Below are 23,769 nucleotides of genomic sequence, written 5' to 3'. Positions count from 1 at the left end.
AAATAAGAATTTCTTGGCCACAGCATACATCTTACTCATACATAATAGGAGATTTTTAAAGTATTGATTATACTTCACAAATTAATGGCTCTAGGAAAATGAGAAAATGAACAATTTACTCATCATAGCAATATAACAAACTATACAGTTTGTTACTCACTAGTTAAAACATTTTTTAACACACGAAAAGTTAAAACATCAGTAGTGTGACATAAGTTTCAGTACGTGTCAATGAGTTGTGAAAGAATTACACCCAGCAATAGTTTTCAAAGTGTGGCCGGGGAACTTCCAGTGGTCCACCAAATGTTTCTCAGTGGTCTTAAATATGAAATATTTTAAGAACCAAGCAGTGGAGATTTGTGTATAGGGAAAGGTAGTGGGTCTTCATTTATCTATTTATATGTCTTTATCCCCCAACCAAGACATCATCCTATCATCTAACCACCTCACAAACTTTGATGGATTCATCCTCATAACACTCTGGGAGGGATGTTACCCACCTGGGAGTAGGGAACTATTCTTATTCTCTGTTTATAGATGTGGAAATTGAGACCAAAGAGACAAAATGAATTTGCTAGGTATCAGAAATTATAGAAAGGCTACACAATTTGCCTTCTTTCACTTAATGCTGCAAAAAGAAAAGTAAGATGATTTCAAAATGAAGAATGGTTAGGATTCTGTACCCAGACTGAGTGCAGGCACTCAGGGATGCCCACTTTAACTGCTGTTTAATGCGCTACTATGCAGGTGGATTTTAGATTAAATCGCTACTATGCAGGTGGAACTTAGATTTTCAGAAAGTCTTTGACAAGGTCCCTCATCAAAGGCTCTTGTGTAAATTACATTGTCATGGGATAAGAGGGAAGGTCCTTTCTTGGACTGAAAACTGGTTAAAAGACAGGAAACAAAGGGTAGGAATAAATGGTAAATTTTCAGAATGGAGAGGGGTAACTAGTGGTGTCCCCCAAGGGTCAGTCCTGAGACCAATCCTGTTCAACTTATTCATAAATGATCTGGAGAAAGGGAAAAGCAGCGAGGTGGTAAAGTTTGCGGATGATCCTAAACTGTTTAAGATAGACAGAAGCAGACTGTGAAGAATTTCAAAAAGATCTCACCACACTGAGTGAGTGGGCAACAAAATGGCAAATGAAATTTAATGTGGATAAGTGTAAAATAATGCACGTTTGAAAAAATAACCCCAACTATACGTACAGTATGATGGGGGCTAATTTGGCTACGACAAATCAAGAAAGGGATCTTGGAGTTATCGTGGATAGTTCTCTGAAAACTTCCACACAGTGTGTAGCGGCGGTCTAAAAGGAAAATAGGATGTTAGGAATTATTAAGAAAAGGATAGAAAATAAGACACAGAATATCTTACTGCCCCTGTATAAAACTATGGTATGCCCACATCTTGAATACTGTGTATAGATGTGGTCTCCTCACCTCAAAAAAGATAATTTGGCCTTAGAAAGGGTTCATAAAAGGGCAACTAAAATGATCAGGGGTTTGGAACGGGTCCCATATGAAGAGAGGTTAAAGCAACTGGGACTTTTCAGTTTAGAAAAGAGGAGACTGAGGGGGGATATGATAGCAGTCTATAAAATCATGAGTGGTGTGGAGAGGGTGAATAAAGAAAAGTTATTTATTAGTTCCCATAATAGAAGAACTAGAGGACACCAAATGAAATTAATGGGTAGCAGGTTTAAAACTAATAAAAGAAAGTTATTTTTCACACAGCGTGTAGTCAGCCTGTGGAACTCCTTGCCAGAGGAGGCTGTGAAGGCTAGGACTATAACAGAGTTTAAAGAGAAGCTAGATAATTTCATGGAGGTTAGGTCCATAAAAGGCTATTAGCCAGGGGATAGAAATGGTGTCCCTGGCCTCTGTTTGTCAGAAGCTGGAGAAGGATGGCAGGAGACAAATCGCTTGATCACTGTCTTCGGTCTATGCCCTCTGGGGCACCTGGTCCTGGCGACTGTCGGCAGACAGGCTACTGGGCTAGATGGACCTTTGGTCTGACCCAGTATGGCCATTCTTATGTTCTTATGGAACCACAGGAGCTAAGGAGGGTGATCACCCATCTGTTCCTGGCTCATGCGGTTCTTAGATTGGTTTGACACTCTTAGAACTGAGATGACTCTGCTAGCAAGTGTAAAAAGAAGTGTGATATTCTTGGCTGTTGGCTGGTGTCCTTGAGTATTTCAATGGTCTCTTTTATGCTGAAAAGATTTGTTACTTCTAAAAGTGCAAGTCCAATACACTTTGTTATGCACCTCCTGAAAGAGATTAGAAGTAATCCAAACTTACCACTACTTACTACTTGACTATTAAAATTCATTGCCCTTACGGTATTTTTTGACCATGTGTACTATTTGCTGGACACAAGAAGAGTGCCCAGAATCCACGTTGCTTCTTTTTCATACAGAAGCTTTATAAAATGTGTTTGCCAGTGAGTCTGAACCCTGAGTTTCTAGTAAGAGCACTGGCTTCTTGAGTTCTAGAGCACGGCTATTCCAAACTGGGAGGGAGTTGATTCTTTTGAGATAATGTGAACAGAAGAAAGAAAATCATTTTCTGACAGCTGGGTACTAAGGATTAGCTCCATTACCAGCAGTACTGTAGGCCAAGAGGTAAATCCATTTGAAAATGAGGTTACAGTAACATATGGAATGCCCCTCCCTTAGGCAATTCAGAAACCTGGGTGTACCCATCAATCACAGACATCTTATTACCATGACAGGTAATATTCACTATTAGACTTTTTATCTCGATATGCCATGTTAGAATGGAATGAAACCAAGCAACAGTGGAATCAAACTCAAAACATCTACTACAAACTAATACTAGGAAGTTATTTTAATCTTAAAAACAAACTTTTAAACTGCTATCAAACACTGTATTTATTACAACATAGAACGGGCTGAAATGATGCATCGGTTACAAGATCCATTCCCTATGGTGATGCGGGGGAGGGGCGGGGGGCTGTAGGAAAGTGATGGCTGGTGCAGTAGGACAACTGTAGCACCTAGATAATTTTCTATTGAACTATTTGTGATTGCTTAATAGTCTGAATGACAGCTGTTAGAACACAAATGCTCTGTAGTAATAAGTGCTTTTTTGGCCCTGCTATTGGAACAGATCACTTTATAAACAGTATTGGATAGGCCATTAGTCTAAAGATTTTATGTAACTTTCTACTTTGTACAAATCAATACTTTTGTACTTCGAATGATTATATACTTATTGGCCAGCAATATTCTGACAAGTAAATAACTAATATGCAAAAACATGTAGGTTATAAAGAAAAAAAGTTACCTTTTTACATTTGTTTGTGATTTGTTACTGTTAGAAGGTTTGACCAAAGTGCGTACTTTTTGGTTAGCCATAATTATTTCTTGAGCCTAGAATAAAAATATATCACCATAGCTGTTAAAACATATCCTGGATTAATGTGCAAAAACATTAAAACAATCCTTTAATAAAGGACTGTAGAAACATAGCCATTTTATATAATATTTTCTGACTGTTCTGAGCTTTTAACAACAAGATCACATTTGAAGCATTATAAAAATCTCATATAGAGTACCGTATTACTGTATGAGTGCCTTAAAAATAACCAAGGTGAGAATGTGATTTTTTTTCATGTTTTATGATTTTTTTACTTTAGCCCGAGGTTCCTCTGTTGGATTTTAAAGTTTATTCATAATAACATACACTTCATGTAGCGTTATATAGTGCAACATAAATGCACAAGTAAATTGTAATCAGTTTTACCTCAGTGAAATGATTATACAACATTCATATAAACAAGTTTTCTTTAGTACCATGTTAGTTGCAAAGAATGTTACTTACTCTCAGTAACTGTGGTTCTTTGAGATGTGTTCTTCACATTTATTTTACTTGAGATTTATATTCACCCCATTCACAGGATCTGATTCTTTTTGAACAACAGGTTCTTTGGAGATCATATGTGTACCCTGAATTGCCCTCTCACTCCCTATAACTAACGGAATAAAGAATTCAATGGCTGCATTTATCCTCCAATTACTTTACTAAAATAGAATACAGAGGATATAGGAGCTAAGAAGGAGGGCAGGTCATGGAATAAACGAATAAACATGGCCAACACATCTCAAAGAACTACAGCTATTGTAGAGTAAGTAACCTGCTCTTTCTTCTTTGAGAATAGTGGTAGAAATTTAGCCGTGTTAGTCTGGTGCAGCTGAAACAAAAAACAGGACTGTATTGTTAGTCTTTAAAGTGCTACACAGTCCTGTTTTTTTTTTTTTTTGAGTGATTTTCCTCATGTATTTTCATTTCCATTGACTCTCAAGCAGTGAACTCTTTCTGGAGGCAAAAGCTTAGAATATACTGGAATAAAGACAGCTCTGCCACAGGAAGTAAAGAAAGACTTGGCGGGCAGTCTGGCCACTAGCCTCTCTATACCCTCAGCTATAAAGAGTGATCTAGATGTTAAAATCAAAGCATAACTCCAACAGACACTGTTATTTGAAAAGAATCCAATCTTACAGATAGATGGTACATGTGCACCAGATGTGGAATTCATGTGGACAAACACGAGAACAAAAATATTATGTTTGTAAATAACCATATATGCAGTCCCATTTGCCTCATGGCCACCATCCCCGCTGGGCTCACAGCCCCACCAGAAATCTGCTGCCATGCTGGCCTCGCCGGCTCCTTTCCACTGGCCCCTGCTGCCCCCTACTGGAGCCCACTGCCATGCCAGCCCCCCTGCAGCCAGCTCAGCTGGGCTCCCAGGCCCCCGTAGGGCTCCCAGATGCCGGCCCTCCACCAGGACTCTCTGGTTCCATGATCATTCATGGTCCTGCAGGACGACAGATGTTGCTGGACCAGAGAGTCTCAGTTTAGAGAGGTTCAACTTATAAAACTGAAAACATGCTGAAAATTATTATCCTTGCTGCAAGAGAAGTCAGGATAATAATTCTGAGAATTAACAGCAAAGTGACTAGAAACATTAAATGCTTTCTTTTACTTTACCTGGATTCTTTTACTTCATCTGGATTCAGATTGTCTCCACAATCTGAATTACACAAAGGTCACCAAAGAGCAAGAAAAGGGCCCCTTTATTTTTGCTTTTAAAAGAATGGGAATCTATGAACAGAATGGAGGCTGAGTGTCAAAATGTGTTAGGGCCTGTTCCAAAGCCGACTGAGGCCAACAACAGATACTCATTGACTTCTGTGGCTTTGGATCAGGCCTCTACTGAGAAGTGATTGGTTGTTCAGCAGCATTACAGAAAGCCTACTGGGAGCAAGTCTATTTGCTTAATATTCTTTACATTTCAGTAACAAAGATTTGCTAGGTCATTTACATAGTTGCAAATTTTTGGGGGCTGCGGAAAAGTTGTAAATCTAGAATACAAAGGTTAAACATAGGGCAGGATAATTATTAAGTCTGCCTTATCACTGACATGTTTTGAGACAATTCTGCATCAACTCTCAATCATCTTTACTCTGGCAATGCCTATTAAGCTAGGGTATGTCTACACTACAGCACTAATTCGAACTAAGCTAATTCGAATTAGCGCATCTAGACTTAAAAACTAGTTCAAATTAGCGTTTTGCTAATTCGAACTAGCATGTCCACACTGAGTGGACCCTGAACCGAGGTTAAGGCTGGCAGGAAGCAGTGCCAGCAGGGCATCAGGTTAGGACTTAGAGTGTGGAGCTGCTGTCTCAGGCTAGCCGATGGCTGTGCTTAAAGGGACCCGACCCCCACCCTGGACAGACAGTTCTCAGGGGTTCCCCGCTTGCAAAGCAGTCCTGGCTTGGAGTACCCTGAGTGCCTCGTACCCCATTCCTCCCTCACCTCCGTCCACTTACCCCTCCCTAGCCCCCCTTCCTGATGTACAAAATAAAGGACACGTGTGGTCAAAAATAGAAACTCTCTTTACTGAACAAAACTTGGGGAGACTGGGAAAAGGAGGGTACGTCTACACTACAGCGCTAGTTCGAACTAACTTAGTTCGATTTAGTTAATTCGAACTAAGCTAGTTCGAACTAACGCATCTAGAACTAAAAACTAGTTCGAACTAGCGTTTTGCTAGTTCGAACTAGCAAGTCCACATTGAGTGGACTCTGAACAGGGCTTAAGGATGGCCGGAAGCAGTGCCGGCAGGGCATAAAAGGAGGACTTAGAGCATGGAGATGCTGTCTCAGGCTAGCCGAGGGCTGCGCTTAAAGGGTCCCGACCCCCACCCCGGACACACAGTTCTAAGGGGTGCCCCGCTTGCAAAGAAGTTCTGGCTTGGAGTGCCCTGAGTGCCCACACTGGGCACATCACACCACTCGGCCATCAGCCCGGCTGCACTTGCCGCAGGCTGCCATCTGGGGAGAGGGAGTAATTGGGGGGCTGCAGGAGAGCTTCCACCCCCAGAAGCCCGCAGAGCCAGCCCAGTCCTCCCCATCGGGGGCTCGTACCCCATTCCTCCCTCACCTCCTTCCACTTACCCTTCCTTAGCCCCCCTTCTTATTGATGTACAAAATAAAGATAACATTTCTTCCAACATTGACTCTGTCTTTATTGAAAAAAAACTGGGGGAGACTGGGAAAAGGAGGTGGGAGAGGGGAAGAGAAAGGCTGGGAGAGGGGAGGGCAACTAACATGATCAGGGGTTGGGAACAGGTCCCAGATGAAGAAAGGCTACAGAGACTGGGACTGTTCAGCTTAGAAAAGAGAAGATGGAGGGGGGACAGGATAGAGGTCTCTAAAAGCAGGGGTTGGGTGGAGAGGGTGCATTCAGAAAAGTTCTTCCTGAGTTCCCATAAAGAAGGACTAGAGGACACCAAAGGAAAGGAATGGGTAGCAGGCTTGAAACTAGTAAGAGAAAGTTGTTGTTCTTGACAAAGCAAATAGTTAACCTGTGGAACTCCTTGCTGCAGGAGGCTGTGAAGGCTACAACTAGAACAGAGTTTAAAGGGAAGTGAGATAAAGTGATGGAGGTTGGGTCCATGGAGTCCTATTAGCCAGAGGGTAGGAGTGGTGTCCCTGCCCAAAGTTTGTGGAAGGCTGGAGAGGGATGGCACGAGACAAATGGCTTGGTCATTGTCTTCGGTCCATCCCCTCCAGGGTCCCTAGGGTTGGCCGCTGTTGGCAGACAGGCTACTGGGCTAGATGGACCTTTGGTCTGACCCAGTACGGCCACTGTAAGCTCAGGGCTCAGTGTCGGGGGTCTCAGTGGACCCCCTTGATTTTCATGCACACCTGGTCCTGGGTGGCCAGGCTGGCAGCTCTCCTGCCCTAGACGGCCACTTTCCTGTGCCTAGTGCGGAGATCGTGGACGAGGTCCACGATGTCCGCACTAGCCCAGGAAGGTGCCCGCCTCTTGCGGTCCAGGGCAAGCTCCCGGGAGCCGCCAGCCTGGTCCCGGCAAGAGGGGGTGGGCTGGGGGGCATCGGGTGGGTGGCTCTGTGCCGTGCCAGGTGCAGGGTCTGCTGGCTGGGTGCTGGCAGGCTTGCACCTGGCACGGGCACCGGAGCCAGCCCGTGCCCCTTTAAGAGGTCCGGGGCCGGGAGGGGGGCATAGAGTTTCCCTGGTGTTGGCCAGAGTGGCCACCAGGGAAACCTGGGGAGGGCTAGCCTCCCACTAGTTCGAACTAAAGGACTACACAGCCCTTAGTTCGAACTAGCTAGTTCGAACTAGGCGTTAGTCCTCGTAAAATGAGGTTTACCTAGTTCGAACTAAGCGCTCCGCTAGTTCGATTCAAATTCGAACTAGCGGAGCGCTAGTGTAGCACCTATTAAAGTTAGTTCGAACTAACGTCCGTTAGTTCGAACTAACTTTGTAGTGTAGACATACCCGGAGGTGGGAGAGGGGAAGAGAGAGGGTGGGAGAGGGGAGGGCGACTAAAATGATCAGGGGTTTGGAACAGGTCCCCTATGAAGAGAGGCTAAAGAGACTGTGACTTCTCAGCTTAGAAAAGAGAAGACTGAGGGGGGATAGGATAGAGGTCTATGAAAGCAGAAGTGGTGTGGAGAGGGTGCATAAAGAAAAGTTCTTCATTAGTTCCCATAATAGAAGGACTAGAGGACACCAAATGAAATGAATGGGTAGCAGGCTTCAAACTAATAACAGAAAGTTCTTCTTCACAAAGCAAATAGTCAACCTGTGGAACTCCTTGCTGCATGAGGCTGTAAAGGCTAGAACTATAACAGAGTTTAAAGAGAAGTGAGATAAAGTCATGGAAGTTGGGTTCATGGAGTGGTATTAGCCAGGGGGTAGAAATGGTGTCCTGGCCTCTGTTTGTGGAAGGCTGGAGATGGAAGGCACGAGACAATTGGCTTGGTCATTGTTTCGGTCCATCCCCTCCAGGGTCCCTAGTGTTGGCCACTGTCGGCAGACAGGCTATTGGGCTAGATGGACCTTTGGTCTGACCCAGTACGGCCATTCTAAGCTCAGTGCTCAGGGTCGGGGGTCTCACTGGACTACCCTGATTTTCATGCACACCTGCTCCTGGGTGGCCAGGCTGGCAGCTATCCTGCCCTAGACAGCCACTTTCCTGTGCCTAGTGCGGAGGTCGTGGATGAGGTCCACGATGTCCGCACTAGACCAGGCGGGCGCCCGCCTCTTGCGGACCTGTGCAGGCTCCTGGGAGCCGGCAGCCTGGTCCTGGGAAGAGGCGGAGGGCTGGGTGGCAGCGGGTGGCTGGCTCGAGCCGTGCCAGGTGCAGGGTCTGCTGGCTGGGTGCTGGCAGGCTTGCACCTGGCACGGGCACCGGAGCCAGCCTGTGCCCCTTTAAGGGCTCCGGGGCCGGGAGGGGGGCAGACGAGTTTCCCTGGTGGTGCCCAGAGTGGCCACCAGGGAAAGCTGGGGAGGGCTAGCCTCCCACTAGTTCGAATTAAGTGGCCACACAGCCCTTAATTCAAACTGCTTAATTCGAACTAGGTGTTAGTCCTCGTAGAATGAGATTTACCTAGTTCGAATTAAGCGCTCCGCTAGTTCGAATTAAGTTCAGACTAGCGGTTTGTATGTGTAGCGCCTATCAAAGTTAATTCGAACTAACATCTGTTAGTTCGAATTAACTTTGTAGTGTAGACATACCCCTAGATATTATCACAAGAATACTCCCAAGTAATGCTGATGGTCTCAGATGTGTTAGACTAAATGATGGTCTCCATGATGTTGCTAACCTTTATTAACAATGGTTTTAAAACATCCAAAGAAGCCGAGAGAATGGGACATGTCTCTAGTGTCAATAGGGCTCCTACAATTCTAGGAAATGGTCTTGTAACAGGCTCCGCCCTTCTTATGAGCACTCCGCGGATTCTGGGGGGAGTCTTGTAGTCTCTACCAGGTTGTCTGCGGGAGAGGAACTGTCTGGTATGTGGCCTCGGGCCAGGCCCCTTCTTACCCCGTGTTGTGGTTGCTGGGGTTGGGGGGACCCAGACTCACCCATTCCTCTGGGTCCTGTCCCAAGGACCCTATAAGTAGCAGTTACCTGCTGAGTCTCAAAGTGATTGGTTGCTGTCACGTCCCTGGGCCACTTCCCTGGGAAGCTGCTCTATCCAGCCCTTTTCTCTTGGGCCTTGTGGTCAAGTCCTCCCTGTCCAAGATTCTGCAAGAGTTGCTGTTGGCTTACTGGCTAGTCTTCAGACGTGGGACCTGGTTCTGACCAAGTACGAAGTCCAGCTCCATTCGGAGCTGTCCAGAGTGCTGCTGTTCTACCAGTCAGCCCTCAGGTCTGCCTGGGTCAAGCTCCAGGAAGGAACTACCAAGCCCTGGCCCAGCAGCTTCTTTTAAATTGGTCTGCTGTACCCTGATTGGCTGCAGCAGAGGCTGCCACTCTGTTCTGCTTGGAGGACTTCTCTTCTGCTCCTGTTGCTGGGCAGAGTGCAGAAAGGCCTCCAGCAGGGATATCGGGGTCTTGTCCACCCCATCACAGGTCTACACCCCAACTAAACAAGCTATCTGCTCTGCCACATGTTCCCAGTGATGGGGAACAACATCTGTCACTGCTACATAGAATAGCCAGTGTGTATATCCTGAGCATCCAATGCTGGAAGTATGGGCAGGATAAGCCAATGTACTCTGCTGCCCCTATCATATATGCATTTTCAAGCCAGCAGATACATGCAGTTTCTGGGCCTACTGGAAGCAGAGGGTCAGCATTCTGCTCCCATCATACACATACACAAGAGTGGATTGGAAAAATATTTGTCTTCAGGACAGAAGGGGCTGTGCAGCTTCCCTGTTCTCTGGCCCCCTATTCAGCAGACTTCCACATTTTTCATGATTCTTCTGTGATCTAGAAGCCTGGATTTTACCCTTTCACCAAGGCACTTAGTAATGCCAAACCCTCACCTAAACAACCAAGCTAAAACATAAGTCTGCTATATATTTGAGAGAGTTTGTCTGTGAGTGAGCAAGCGAGTTTATCCATCTGCCAGTCTGTTTGTTCAAGAACTCCTCTTAAATGGTCAGAACTACGAACACCAAATTTGATATGCAGCTCTTTCTTATCATAACTTAAAGCAATGTAAGAGTTTGGTTGTACCTGGACAATGGGATGTGCCTGGAATGTGATTGTTTTTCATAACACGGAAACGGAGGGGGCTGCTAGAAGGGACAGTTATACTGTGTAATGACCATAGAGGGACAGCAAGGAGACAGAGATGGGCTTTGGCCATTATCTTTGGCCTTTGGCCATTATCTTTGAAAACTTGTGGAGATTGGGAGAAATCCCAGATGAAAGAAAAAAGGCAAATGTATTGCCCATCTTTAAAAAAGGGAAGAAGGACAATCCAGGGAACTAAAGACCAGTCAGCTTTACCTCAGTCCCTGGAAAAATCATACAGGGATCCTCAATAAATCCATTTTGAAGCACTTGGAAGAGAGAAAAGTGATCAGGAATAGTCAACATGGATTCATGAAGAGCAAGTCATGCCTGACCAATCTGATTAGCTTCTATGATGAGGTAACTGACTTTGTAAATATGGGAAAGTCAGTGGATGTGATATACCTTGACTTTAGCAAAGCTTTTGAAATGGTCTCCCACAATATTCTTGCCATCAAGTTAAGGGAATATGGATTGGATAAATGGACTGTAAGATGAACAGAAAGCTGGCTAGACTGTTGGGCCCAAAGGGTAGTGATCAACGGCTCGATGTCAGATTGGCGGTCGGTTTCTAGCGGAGTACCTCAAGGATCTATTCTTGGACCAGTTTTGTTCAACATCTTTATTAATGACCTAGAAGAGGGGATGGATTGCACCCACAGCAAGTTTGCAGATGACACTAAGGTAGGGGGAGAGGTAGATATGCTGGATAGGGCTAGGGATAGGGTCCAGAGTGACCTGGACAGATTAGAGGATTGGACCAAAAGAAATCTGATGAGGTTCAACAAGGACAAGTGTAGAGTCCTGCACTTGCAACAGAAGAATCCCAAGCATTCTTACAGGCTGGGGACTGAATGGCTAAGTAGCAGTTCTGCAGAAAAGGACCCGGGGATTATAGTGGATGAGAAGCTGGATATGAGTCAACAGTGTGTCCTTGTACCCAAGAAGGCTAATGGCATAATGGGCTGCATTAGGAGGAGCATTGCCAGCAGATCCAGAGAAGTGATTATTTCCCTTTATTCGGCTCTGGTGAGGCCACATCGAGAATATTGTGTCCAATTCTGGGCGCGCCACTATAGAAAGGATGTGGACACATTGGAAAGAGTCCAGAGGAGGGTGACCAAAATGATTAAGGGGCCAGAGCACATAACCTATGAGGAGAGACTGAGGAATCTGGGTTTGTTTAGTCTGCAGAAGAGAAGAGTGAGGGGGGATTTGATAGCAGCCTTCAACTTCCTGAAGGAAGATTTCAAAGAGGATGGAGAAATGGCTGGTCACAGTAGGGACGGATGGCAGAACAAGGATAAATGGTCTCAAGTTACAGTGGGAGAGGTCTAGGTTGGATATTAGGAAAAACTATTTCCCTAGGAGGGTGGTGAAGCACTGGAATGGGTTACCTAGAGAGGTGGTGGAATCTCCATCCCTAGAGGTTTTTAAGTCTCTGTTTGACAAAGCCCTGGCTGGGTTGATTTAGTTGGGACTGGTCCTGCCTTGGGCAGGGGGTGGACTTGATGACCTCCTGAGGTCTCTTCCAGCTCTATGATTCTATGATCAGGACAGCTTAACCCCATTAGATCAGCATGGGGCAGGGGTGGAGGTAAGGTTTCCCTCCCACCACCTTAGGTCGCTGCAATTGCCAGCCCTGGGTATCCACCATCTGGCCAGCGTGGCCCCCCTCATGGCCAGCCTGGAGAGCTGTCTCCTGGCCAGTGTGGCCCCCACGACGGCCAGCCCCAGGGAGCCACTGTCCGCACAGTGCAGTCTCCGTCATGGCCAGCCCTGAGGAGCCACCACCTGGCCAGCACAGTTCCCACCCATGCCTAGCCCAGGAAGTGTGGCCCTCACTGCAGCCAAACCCAAGGAGCCACCACCCAGTCAGCATGGCCCCCACTTCAGGAAACCCCACCAGCTCCTGTACTCCCTGGGCCCCCATTCTCCTGCCCTGAGCACCTCCTCGCCCCCCAACCCTGACTCTTTTACCCCCATTTCTTCAGCCCCCAGCCCTGATCCCCCACATTGCCAAGCTCCTGCTCTGACCCCTGCACTCCCCACACCTCTAGCACTCTGCCTTGAAAGACCCAAGAAATGCCAGGTACATCCTCTAGTGTAAATATAATCCAAATTATGATATTAAAGAGGGAATATTCACTTAGGATATGTAGAACTGGCTTTCTTGGCAAGTAATTTTAGGCAGTATATTTGAATATATTTAGAGACTGTCTGGAATATTGTACATTTTAATATACTGCAAGGACAGCAAGAGCACAGGATAGGCATCTGTTAGTATTTTTAAAAACTGAAAGGATAAATGAATATACAAGATTCATTTGCTCAAAAAAAAACTTTCAAAAAGTGCATCAACCAAGATGCTTAATGTCAGAGCCCCAGTTTCAAATAAATCAGCTTAGAAAAGCACATATTTAATCAGGATTTTATCTAAGTGAATTTTGAACCAAGATGTGAATCTTGATCAAATCAATGAAATCATAAGCATACTTCCAACTACCTGCTAGTGAAGATGCAAGCTCATAGTTTGAGCTACAGTATGAGTTAATGAGAGGCTTTCCAGGCATGGGAGGACAGATGGCTTGCAACTTGAGGGACACAGACTAGATTTAATACATGGAACTAGAGTAAGAGAAATAATTTTTTAAAATAACTTTGTTTGAATAAAAGACATTTAAAAATAATGTGGTTTTCTTACAGCTACCACCATAGCTTATGGTCATTGAAAGAATTTTAAATATAGGGCATTCTTCAGTTCTGGTGATGGTAAGTCACAGCAACTATAATTTATTCTAAAAGGACAGTGGAGAACAAAGGTAACTGCCCCTTCCCAGCGATCCTGTTCCAAACAAAGCTTGTCTGCGCCACCATTTCTTGTCCTTAATGTAGTACATAGTGCAAATGTTTAAGTTTTTGTCACTCAGAGTAGAAAGTAGACTTGTCTCTTTATAGTGAATTTAAATCTTCTGGTTCTTATGATCTATTACAACTCTTCACAGCTTAGATTGCAGATTCTTCATGAAATATTTAAATCTTAAATATAGCAGGTTTTGTTTTGAATAAATAATACAGTTAAACAGTTCTAATGGGATTATTTTTGAAAGAAAGAACGAAAGAACGAAAGAAAATCAAGGGTGTAAATTATATGATTATTCTATCTGTGTGTAAAGCTCTAACAGATATGAGTTCTGACAGTAAATGTTGACCTGATTCCATTAGCTAGTAATGTATTTCAGGTACAATCCATACAATTTTCTTAAAATACTGTTGATATATAAGTAGCTTTGTATAGTGTATATACCTTTGGCATGCTGATAACTAAATGTCCAGTTGTCTGAGATCTTTTAGCAGAGCTGCTATCTGGCTTCACCTCTGCAGGAAGCACAAGTTGAAATGGCTAAAGGACAACAGAAGGATGGAATAAATGGTATTAAAATATTTTTTACCCAGGCAGGGCAGAAAACATACAGAAATACTATTCACTTATATTTTAATCTGAAAGACAGGAAAGATCTGAAAAATATACACACACACACACACACACACACACACACACACACACACACACACACACACACACACACACACACACACACACACACACACACACACACACACACACACACACACACACACACACACAGACAAATCCAAATGACTGATCTGCATGTTAAACAACCTTCATTTACAATATATATGTGTGTATAATATATATCTATAATATGCATGCCTAAATTGCTGTCATAGAAAAGTGACACTTTTAAAGAAGGATATAAAATGATGTTTGAGTCATACTAACAATTAAATGAGAAAGACTAACATAATTTTGAAATTTGTGCATGTGCAAATAATTATAAATAGGAATTCAATTTAAATTGAAAAAAATCACAAAAGGCAGAAAATGGAAGTTCTCTTAAAAGGGCTTTTCATCAAAATATACATCCAATTCTCTCTGTCCACTGTAAATTACAGATTGTGAGTATAATTCTAATCTCACTTTATCTAATGTAAACAAACAGTATCTTCACTGAAAAGAAAAAAAGTTTTGAGAAGAGAATCCAATATCTCAGTGCCTATACCTTCCCAGTCCACTTCTTAGTCACAAATAGCATCCGTGTGGTAAGTGTTTTTTCCTGTGTGGTTACACACCACTTGGAATAATACATTTTAAAAAGGTGCTGTGAGTACTTTTGAATTTTTAGTTTATTTCCTAACCTAATTATACTATTATTTTCTCTTCAGACCTATTTGGTTACCAATCACTTAGACCTATTCATTTTTTTTGGTGTGAAGCTACAAGCCAGTAAAGTTCAAATCCTCAAATGTATTTAGGTGCCTATGTTCCATTGAAATTAAGTGATTGCCTTTTTTTCCAATTGGCCAGGATCTCCCCTGATTGCCATGATTTTCAAAGATAATGGCCAAGGGTCTGCAATCACATCAACCAACTCTCTCAGCACCCTTGGTTATGTCAGATCCAGCCCCATGTACTTGTGCTTGTCCAGCTTTTCTAAATAGTCCTTAACCTGTTCTTTCACTACTGACTGCTCACCTCCTTCCCATACTGTGCTGCCCAGTGCAGCAGTCTGGCAGCTGACCTTGTCTGTGAAGACTGAGGCAAAATAAAAATGCATTGAGAGCTTTGCTGTGATTTCACAGAATCACAGAATAGAACACTAGAACTGGAAGGGACCTCGAGAGGTCATCAAGTCCAGTCCCATGCCCTAACGGCAGAACCAAGCACCATCTACAATGGGAAAAGATTTCGTTCTTATACCAAAAATAAACCAGAAAATGAGTGACAACAGACATGAAAAGTGGAGTTCTCGATTTTAATTAAAAGTAATAAGCAAATACTAACCTTACCCTTCACCATTACACGTATATAAGTTGGCTGGACATCAACATCAATTAAAGAGCTATCCAGATATCTTCAGAAAGAGGTAAAATGAATTACTTTAAGTAAGTTAACATCATTCAGAAGAAAGCAGTTAAGACTTTGCATCTCATTAATTGTAGGTTTGCAATTTGAAAAAAGTGCCATTTAATTATTCCAATGTAACTAAGTTATTTGAGAGAATCTTAGAATTTAAGCTATTTAGGGCTGTGTTTTTACAGTGGCCAGCACAATGGGACCCAGATTCTTATTTTGACATTGGCTTGTTATAGCAATATAAATAATAAGCAATAATTGTGAAAATTACAATGAAAAATGAGCAAGTTTTTTGTATTAATCTAGTAAATTTTATCCCTGTTTCATGCCTAGTAGATGTTGGTTAATTTGCAAGTGAAAATCTTCCATCTTGCCACTTTCCTTTACAGAGATTTAATTGTTGAGCTTTAATATAATATAATATAATATAATATAATATAATATAATATAATATAATATAATATAATATAATATAATATAATATAATATAATATAATATAATATAATATAATATAATATAATATAATATAATATAATATACCTAGCTCTTATGGAGTGCTGTTCATGAATAGATCTCAAAGTGCTTTTTAAACAAGGTTAATGCATTATGTCCATGTTACCAGCTGGGAAAGTGAGGCATTGGAAGGTGAACTGACTTGCCCCCCAAAATGCCTTTTGGTACTCTGATGTAACATAGCAAGCCAGTGGCAAAGCCCAAAATACAACCCAGGTCTCTCAAATCCCAGTACAGTGCTCTATAGGAATGTGAACGACTACTCGAGTAGTTGACTACCCGATAAGCAAATGCTTATTGGATAGTCAACACAGTAGTCATTCCCCTCACTTGCTGTCTCCATCAGAAAGATGCAGCAAGGGGAGGAAGAGGAGAGAGTGCTTCAAAGTGGCAGTGCTGCATGGAGCTTGGGGCCAGCTGGGGAATCTCCAGGCTGCACGCGGCTTTTCTTCATGGCATTTCAAAGTGGCAGCACCCTGTGAAGCCTGGGATCAACTGGGGACTCCACTGCTGACCCTGGGCTCCCCGGGGAGCTGCCACTTTGAAATGCAGTGAGGAGCCTGACGCCGGGCTCCCTGCAGTGTTTCAAAGCAGCAGCGCCGCATGGAACCCAGAGTCAGCAAAGGAGTCCCCAGCTGACCCTGGGCTCCATGTGGCACTACCGCTTTGAAACACCACAGGGAGCATGGGGCCAGTGGGGGACTGCCCTGTTGGCCCCATGCTCAACCTCAATGCTTTCACCTTTGAACTGTAGCAATAGCACTGGGGTTTGTTTCTACACTTCAAAGGCAGAGGCACCCTTACCGACTATTCGATTAGTCAATCAAAATTTAACATCCCTAGTGCTCTATCCACTAGAATACACTGGCTCCCATATGAAGAATAACTTTTTACATCTATCCTATTGAAATCAATGAACTGTAATGGTCTACACCAACAATGGAGTCAGCATTTTTGCATTTCAATATTGTTGAATAAGCTTGTCCACAGCTTAAATCCAAGTCATATTCTGAAACTCAGAAATACCAGCGTATAAGGAAAAAAGACCCATCATACATAGATTTGAGGGCAGGAGAGACAACTGTGATCATCTATTCTCATCTCCTATATAACACAGGCAACAGAACGTCCTCATAATAATTCCTAGAGCAGTTCTAATTTCCAATTGTGGAACCAATAACTGCACAAGCTTTACTCTACCAGATGCTCAGATGGAGCAAAATTCTTCCACTGCAGTGCAAGGGATAGCCATCATGATCACAAGAGTTAAAGGGTGGGAGAGATTTGGATGAGGGCGAGGAAAGCAAAGGAGATTTTGCTTATCTCGAAATAGGTTGGTGCTGAAGGAAAATATCTGTTGTGGACTCAGGAAAGGACCATTGGAACTGTGCTTACATGGATTTATCAACAAAGAATGCCTATAAAAGGAGCATAGAAGACCATTTTCATTCAAGATATGAAGGACCCCATCACTTGTCCATAGGTCTGGAGGTATATTCCATTCCTCACAAAGTCCCAATGTGTTGTGGAACAGTGAATTTTGAATACTGCATATCAGTGTATGACAGCAATGACAATCACTCCCAAATATCAGGATAATAAATAATTCTGACCTATAAACAGCAAGATCCAGGATGAACTGGTTGTTTTCTTCATCATCTTGCAAAAAGAAATGAAGCCTAGTAATAATAATAAAAACACCTTCAGAATAAATACAACTGATGATGATCAAACAGTTCCATACATATTACATGATTCAATTACTAATGTTTTACATTCATTAGATTGGGTACGGGTTTGTTTGGTTTTTTTGAGGGGGGGAGCGGAGTTCCTTAAATGAAAACTTAATTGAAAGTAGAGTACAAGGTCAGTTTAATTAAAACACAACTGTCAATGAGAGATATTTGCAGGTGAAAATGTGTCTAATGTAGAAAATGTAGGTGTATCTGTAGCTTCATTTACATGACAAGCTAGAGATGTAATTCCTCTGCTCCCATACACATACTTACACTAGCTTGATGATAGTGTACCCACAGTGGCATAGGTAATGGCTGCAGAAGCATGGCTTAGTGTGCTGAGCATGAACCCATGTGAAATTGTTGGGTACGTACTTGGCACAAGCAGTGCCTCTGCTGCCGCGAGCCATGCTGCTATTTAGACTCTCACTGGTTCAGATACACTGGGTTCCAACTAATTGATGGGAATAATTCAGCTCTTAAGAGTTTTAAATAAATGGGTCTCAACTATAAAATGTTATGTGCCAGAAATATTTGTTAATTTAGTCCTCTGTATTTCAATACACTCAGTCTGAGGAGGCTTCAACAAAACACAGTAAACTTCCGATAATCCGGCACCTTTAGGACCCAGGGGGTGCCGGATTATCAGATATGCCGGACTATCGGAAGGGGGGGGCTATGAGGGGTCTGGGGTGGAGTGGGGAGTATGGGGGGGCGGCACTGCGGGATTAACCCGGCAGCACCCCAGCTGCTCTGCCCCAGACTTCCCCAAGTCAGCCACTGCTGAAACTGACCAGCGGCACTACGGGACCAACCCAGCACCCCAGTTGCTCTGCCCTGGGCATCCTCAATTCAGCCGCTGCTGAAACTGACCAGCGGCTGACTCGGGGAAGCCCGAGGCAGAGCAACTCCAATTGTCCAGCTGCCTGAAGAACTTCCGGGTTCCAGGTGGTGCCGGACTAGCAGGAGTGCCGGACCACTGGATGCCGGACAACTGGAGTTTTACTGTATTCTAAATCTCCATGACTTTTCCCATGAGCACTAGAGCTGTATTCAGGCCTTTTTCCTATAAGGCAGATTCTTCCACCACATGGACAACTGAAAAAGGAAGTAAAATATTCTCTTCACAGCATCCTTTCTATGCAGGATGTAGCTATTTTCCATGTAGATATTCAAAGACAACACTGAGAGAAGCCTGACTTTGCTTTGCAATGCAGAAGTCTAGTACAGCAAAGCCAGACTTACCTTACAAGCCATGCGGAAGCCATGCTAGAGAAGGAATGTGCCTTCCAAATGCCTTGCTGTAGAAGTGTCTCATAATTTCTTTGTAGTACCACTCACTACCGAGGTGCAATGAGCGCAGGAACGGTCACAGACCCTGGCGTAGGCCGTGCAATATGGGGGTGGAAGCTCCTTGTGTACTTCCCACACACCTGTGCGAGTGCCGACCATAATCTGGCCGTATATACATAAATCTACTGACTTAAATTCCAGTGCAGAAGATCTGTATGTCTAATACACCAACGCAGAATTCTGGGGCAACATTATTTCTAAAGGAAAAGTGCTAAAGTGTTATTCTAAATGTCTGTGCCTCTCAAAACCATAATTCCATACTGTCAACACAAAATTTCAAGCTATTATAGATTTGTCTTTGCACAGAAAATTACTCTTTTTTTCTATTCGTGTCAACACATTTTTTATAACAAAGTGGAGACATCAATAAAAGGATGAGCTTCTTCTGATGTACTGTACTTGGAATAAACACCAATACTTCTGTTACTGCTATTCATTCCTTTCATACCACTCAAGATTCTAACAAGGAGCAGTGAGCATAAAATGACACTTTCCAAGTCTGTTAAATTTGCATGGGGTTAGATTGTCCTCCCAAAGATGTGACAACATTCTCTCCATACTAATAACCAAAAGCTATGTTAGTTTTGCTTTTTGCAGCTGTCCTGGTCTTAGGAAAAGACACAAAGTGTCATTTCACTCCCAACACGGGAAAACTTGTATAGGGTTCAGGAAGTATCGTGAAATTCCCTTCACTGGACTTCATCACTCCCTCCAGTAGGAGAGGGGAATTAGATGCTTGCTATCTTTTGGCTTGTATGGGAGCTGCTGAGGACAAAGACAATCTGTATGGAACCTCTGTGCTACCATTTTCAACTCCTCTTCCAATGAAAATGCAGCACAGTTCCAACGGTTCCCCAGCTAGCTGATACTTCTGGAAACATCTTCCAGAAAAGTTTCAATATCAAATAATAACTATGTCAGCAATAAAATATAGGTGAGTTTTCCCTCAGCTCAATTCTCTCCCCTGCTACTGAATCTGATTCCAATTAGGGATGTAAGCGACTAGTCGACTACCTGATAAGCATATGCTTATCGGGTAGCCAAGAAGTCACTCAACTAGATGCTTCACCCTCCCCTTGCTGCCTCTGTCAGAGAGAAGCAACAAGGGGGGGGAGGAGCCAGTGCTGGGGGGAGCCAGATTAAAAACTGGTCACCCCCAGGACCATCTCCTCAGTGGGCAGGGGAGGCAGAGGCGTCCCTACTGCTACTCCTCTCTCTTTGAAATGTACAAAAGCTGCGGCGATTCTTGTACATTTCAAGGGGAGAGGTGCAGTGGGGTCCTGACTGCTGTGCCCCTCTCTTTGAAATGTACATGACCTGCCTGCAGCTCTTATACATTTCAAAGGGAGAGGTTCAGGAGTGGGGACCTAAGCAGTCCCGCTGAACCTCTTCCTTTAAAATGTACAAGAGTCGCAGACAGAGCTCTTGTACATTTCAAAGGCAGACACACAGCAGGTTAGTGAACGCCCCCCCTTACTAACTAATCAAGTAGTCAATGGAAATTCCACTGACTACTCAATTAGTTGATTCATCAAAATTTCAAAATTTAACCTCCCTAGTTCCAATAGAGGGGTTTGCACAGAGTCAAATGGAAGGAACAATGCACTAATAAGTACATTATATTCTCCCTGTCCAGATATGCCAAGTTTCCATTCCACCTACAAGTAGAGGCAATGACCTGGTCCTGGTCCAAAAAATTACTCTGTTGTATTTTTTTCTACATTCAAAGTGACTGTTAATACAGATCCTTCAATGGTGAAACATCATTAACCCTTTTCTACAACTAGCCAGATCCCTACACCAGAGACAGGAAAGAAGTAAAATAGCCATCGTCTTTTTGAGTAAATAGTTCTTCAAATGTTAAAGAGTGAGTGGCTAAATATTTTTGAATTGATTGATAATTCATTAGTTTCCTAACTTCAGGATAGTGCTATAATTAACCTTGTGTAGCCCAAGGTCCAGTGTGCTCCACCAGCAGCCCTAGGAACTATGAGTTGTGGACTACAAACTGCAGCATGTTGGGAGAACTTCCTGCAAGGACGTACCCTCTGCACCAGCAGGGTCTCAGCGGGGACTGAGCTAGAAGCAGCATGCAGGCTGCATGCAGAGAGCAGCAGCTGCTGAACTGTGATCCTGTTCTATGTTTTTTTACAGAATAAAGCCTGTTCCTGGTGGTTTGAGTGAGTCTGGTCTGAGGTGCACACACATCATACACAATGCAGAGCATATCAAGAAGCCTCAGACCTAGCCTCCCACAGTTGTGTAAGAAGTCACAAGGCTTCTCCTATACTGAATAACCTCACACTGTGCTAGTGAACAGGAGGGGTTACACTTGCGTCCTCAACAGGAACAAAATACTGCACTGATTTCTTGCATTTGTCAGATCTAGTACATTATCACATATCTTCAATTACACAATTGAACCTGTTATAAAAAGCAAAGTATTATTATACTATTATTATACTATATCTATTATAAAAACCCAAGTATCGACCCTACGTGCTATCAGAGAGGATGAAGACTTCCTCGAAAGAAGGCAGCGTTTAATCCTGCAAGCACAGCAGACTGAAGAGCCAGTCAGGGCAGTACAGGACAAGGAAGAAAACTGGCAACATGTAACCTCTAGAAGGAGAAGAAGGCCAACTCAGGTTTCCCCCATTCCTGTAGAGGTAAGTAACTGCTTTCAGGCTCTCTCCACAGGCACTGCGGTGGAGAATGCTTTGGCAGGGACCTCTCAGGGAAGAAATCAGAAGGGAACGCCATCTACCGGAAGGCATGGGATGCGTAGTCCTAGGGATGGGGGTTCCACAACCATCACCCCCAAAAGGAAATTGGTGGTGGTGGTCAGGGACTCCCTCCTAAGAGGGACTGAGTCATCCATCTGCCGTCCAGACCTGCAATCTCGAGAAGTGTGCTGCTTACCGGGAGCTCGCATTCAGGATGTGACCAAGAGTCTTCCAAAAGTGATTAAACCTTCAGATCGCTACCCCTTCCTGCCTCTCCATGTAGGAATTAACGATATGGCCAAGAATGACCTTGAGCAGGTCACAGCAGATTACGTAGCGCTGGGAAGACGGATCAAGGAATTTGAAGCGCAAGTAGTGTTTTCATCCATCTGGCCAGTTGAAGGAAAAGGTCCGGGTTGGAATCGTTGAATTGAGGAAGTAAATGCGTGGTTGCGCAGGTGGTATCGGAGAGAGGGCTTTGGTTTCTTCGATCATGGGACTCTGTTCTGGGCACGAAGATTGTTAGGAAGAGATGGGATCCACCTAACCAAGAAAGGAAAGAGCATCTTCGCAGGCAGGCTTGCAAACCTAGTGAGGAGGTCTTTAAACTAGGTTCGTTGGGGGACAGTGTACAAAGCCCTGAGGTAAATGAGGAAGTCGGACACCGGGAAGAATCACAAGGAGGAACAAGCAACAAGGGAGGACCCCTGATTCGGATGGAGAAGGTAGGGCAATCAACTGGTTATCTAAGGTGTTTGTACACCAATGCGAGAAGCCTGGGTAATAAACAAGAAGAATGAGAAGCCCTGTTCTAGTCGAAGACCTATGATTCGATTGGAATAACGGAGACTTGGTAGGATGACTCACATGACTGGAGCACTGTCATGGAAGGGTATAAACTGTTCAGGAAGAACAGGTGGGGGAGAAAAGGAGGAGGAGTTGCACTGTATGTAAGAGAGCAGTATGATTGCTCGGCGCTCAGTACTTAGAGAGAGAAAAGACTGTTGAGAGTCTATGGGTTAAATTTAAAGGTGGAAGCAACAGGGGTAATGTTGTGGTTGGTGTCTGCTATAGACTGCCGGATCAGGTGGATGAGGTAGACTAAGCTTTCTTTGGACAACTGAGAGAAGCTTCCAGGTCGCAGGCCCTGGCTCTCATGAGCAACTTTAATCACCCTGATATCTATTGGGAGACCAATACAGCAGTACACCGAAAATCGAGGAAGTTTTTGGAGAATGTTGGGGATAACTTCTTGGAATAAGTGCTGAAGGAACCGACCAGGGGCCATGCACAGCTTGACCTGCTGCTCACAAACAGGGAGGAAATAGTACGGTAAGTAGAGGTGGGTGACTACCTGGGAAGCAGTGATCATGAGATAGTAGATTTCAAGATCCTGACCAAAGGAAGAAAGGATAGTAATAAAATATACACCCTGGACTTCAGAAGAGCAGACTTTGACTCCCTTAGAGAACCGATGGGCAGGATTCCCTGAGATGCTTACATGAAGGGGAAAGGAGTCCAGGAGAGCTGGCAGTATTTTAAAGAAGCCTTATTAAAGGCACAGGAAGAAACCATCCCAATGAGCAGCAAGAAAAGCAAATATGGTAGACGACCAGATTGGCTTACTGGGGACATCCATGGTGAGCTTAAACACAAAAAGGAAGCTTACAAGAAATGGAAACATAGACAGATGACTAGGGAGGAGTATAAATATATTGCTCGAGAATGCAGGGGAGTTATCAGGAAGGCGAAACTGGGAACCTGTGGAACTCCTTGCCAGAGGAGGCTGTGAGGGCTAGGACTATAACAGAGTTTAAAGAGAAGCTAGATAATTTCATGGAGGTCAGGTCCATAAAAGGCTATTAGCCAGGGGATAGAAATGGTGTCCCTGGGCTCTGTTTG

The 23,769-nt window shown here is 43.8% G+C and overlaps 1 protein-coding gene across 4 annotated transcripts in view; it reads right to left on the bottom strand.

Moving 5' to 3' along the window:
* Positions 1-23,769, bottom strand: part of DNAAF11 (dynein axonemal assembly factor 11) — a 62,602-nt gene that overhangs the window by 12,377 nt on the left and 26,456 nt on the right. For all 4 annotated transcript variants that reach the window (XM_075920119.2, XM_075920118.2, XM_075920120.2 and 1 more), the window contains 4 exons: positions 17,666-17,731; positions 15,467-15,536; positions 13,907-14,002; positions 3,319-3,404 (listed from right to left, as the gene is read on the bottom strand). In XM_075920119.2, the coding sequence (XP_075776234.1) occupies positions 3,319-3,404; positions 13,907-14,002; positions 15,467-15,536; positions 17,666-17,731 (318 nt within the window). The remainder of the gene's footprint in view (positions 1-3,318; positions 3,405-13,906; positions 14,003-15,466; positions 15,537-17,665; positions 17,732-23,769) is intronic.

Source organism: Pelodiscus sinensis, chromosome 2 (genome assembly GCF_052426305.1).
Source record: "Pelodiscus sinensis isolate ZL-2025 chromosome 2, ASM5242630v1, whole genome shotgun sequence".
Lineage (NCBI taxonomy): Eukaryota > Metazoa > Chordata > Testudines > Trionychidae > Pelodiscus > Pelodiscus sinensis.
The sequence above is the reverse complement of the archived record's forward strand: the minus strand, read 5'-3'. Positions and strand labels throughout refer to the sequence as shown.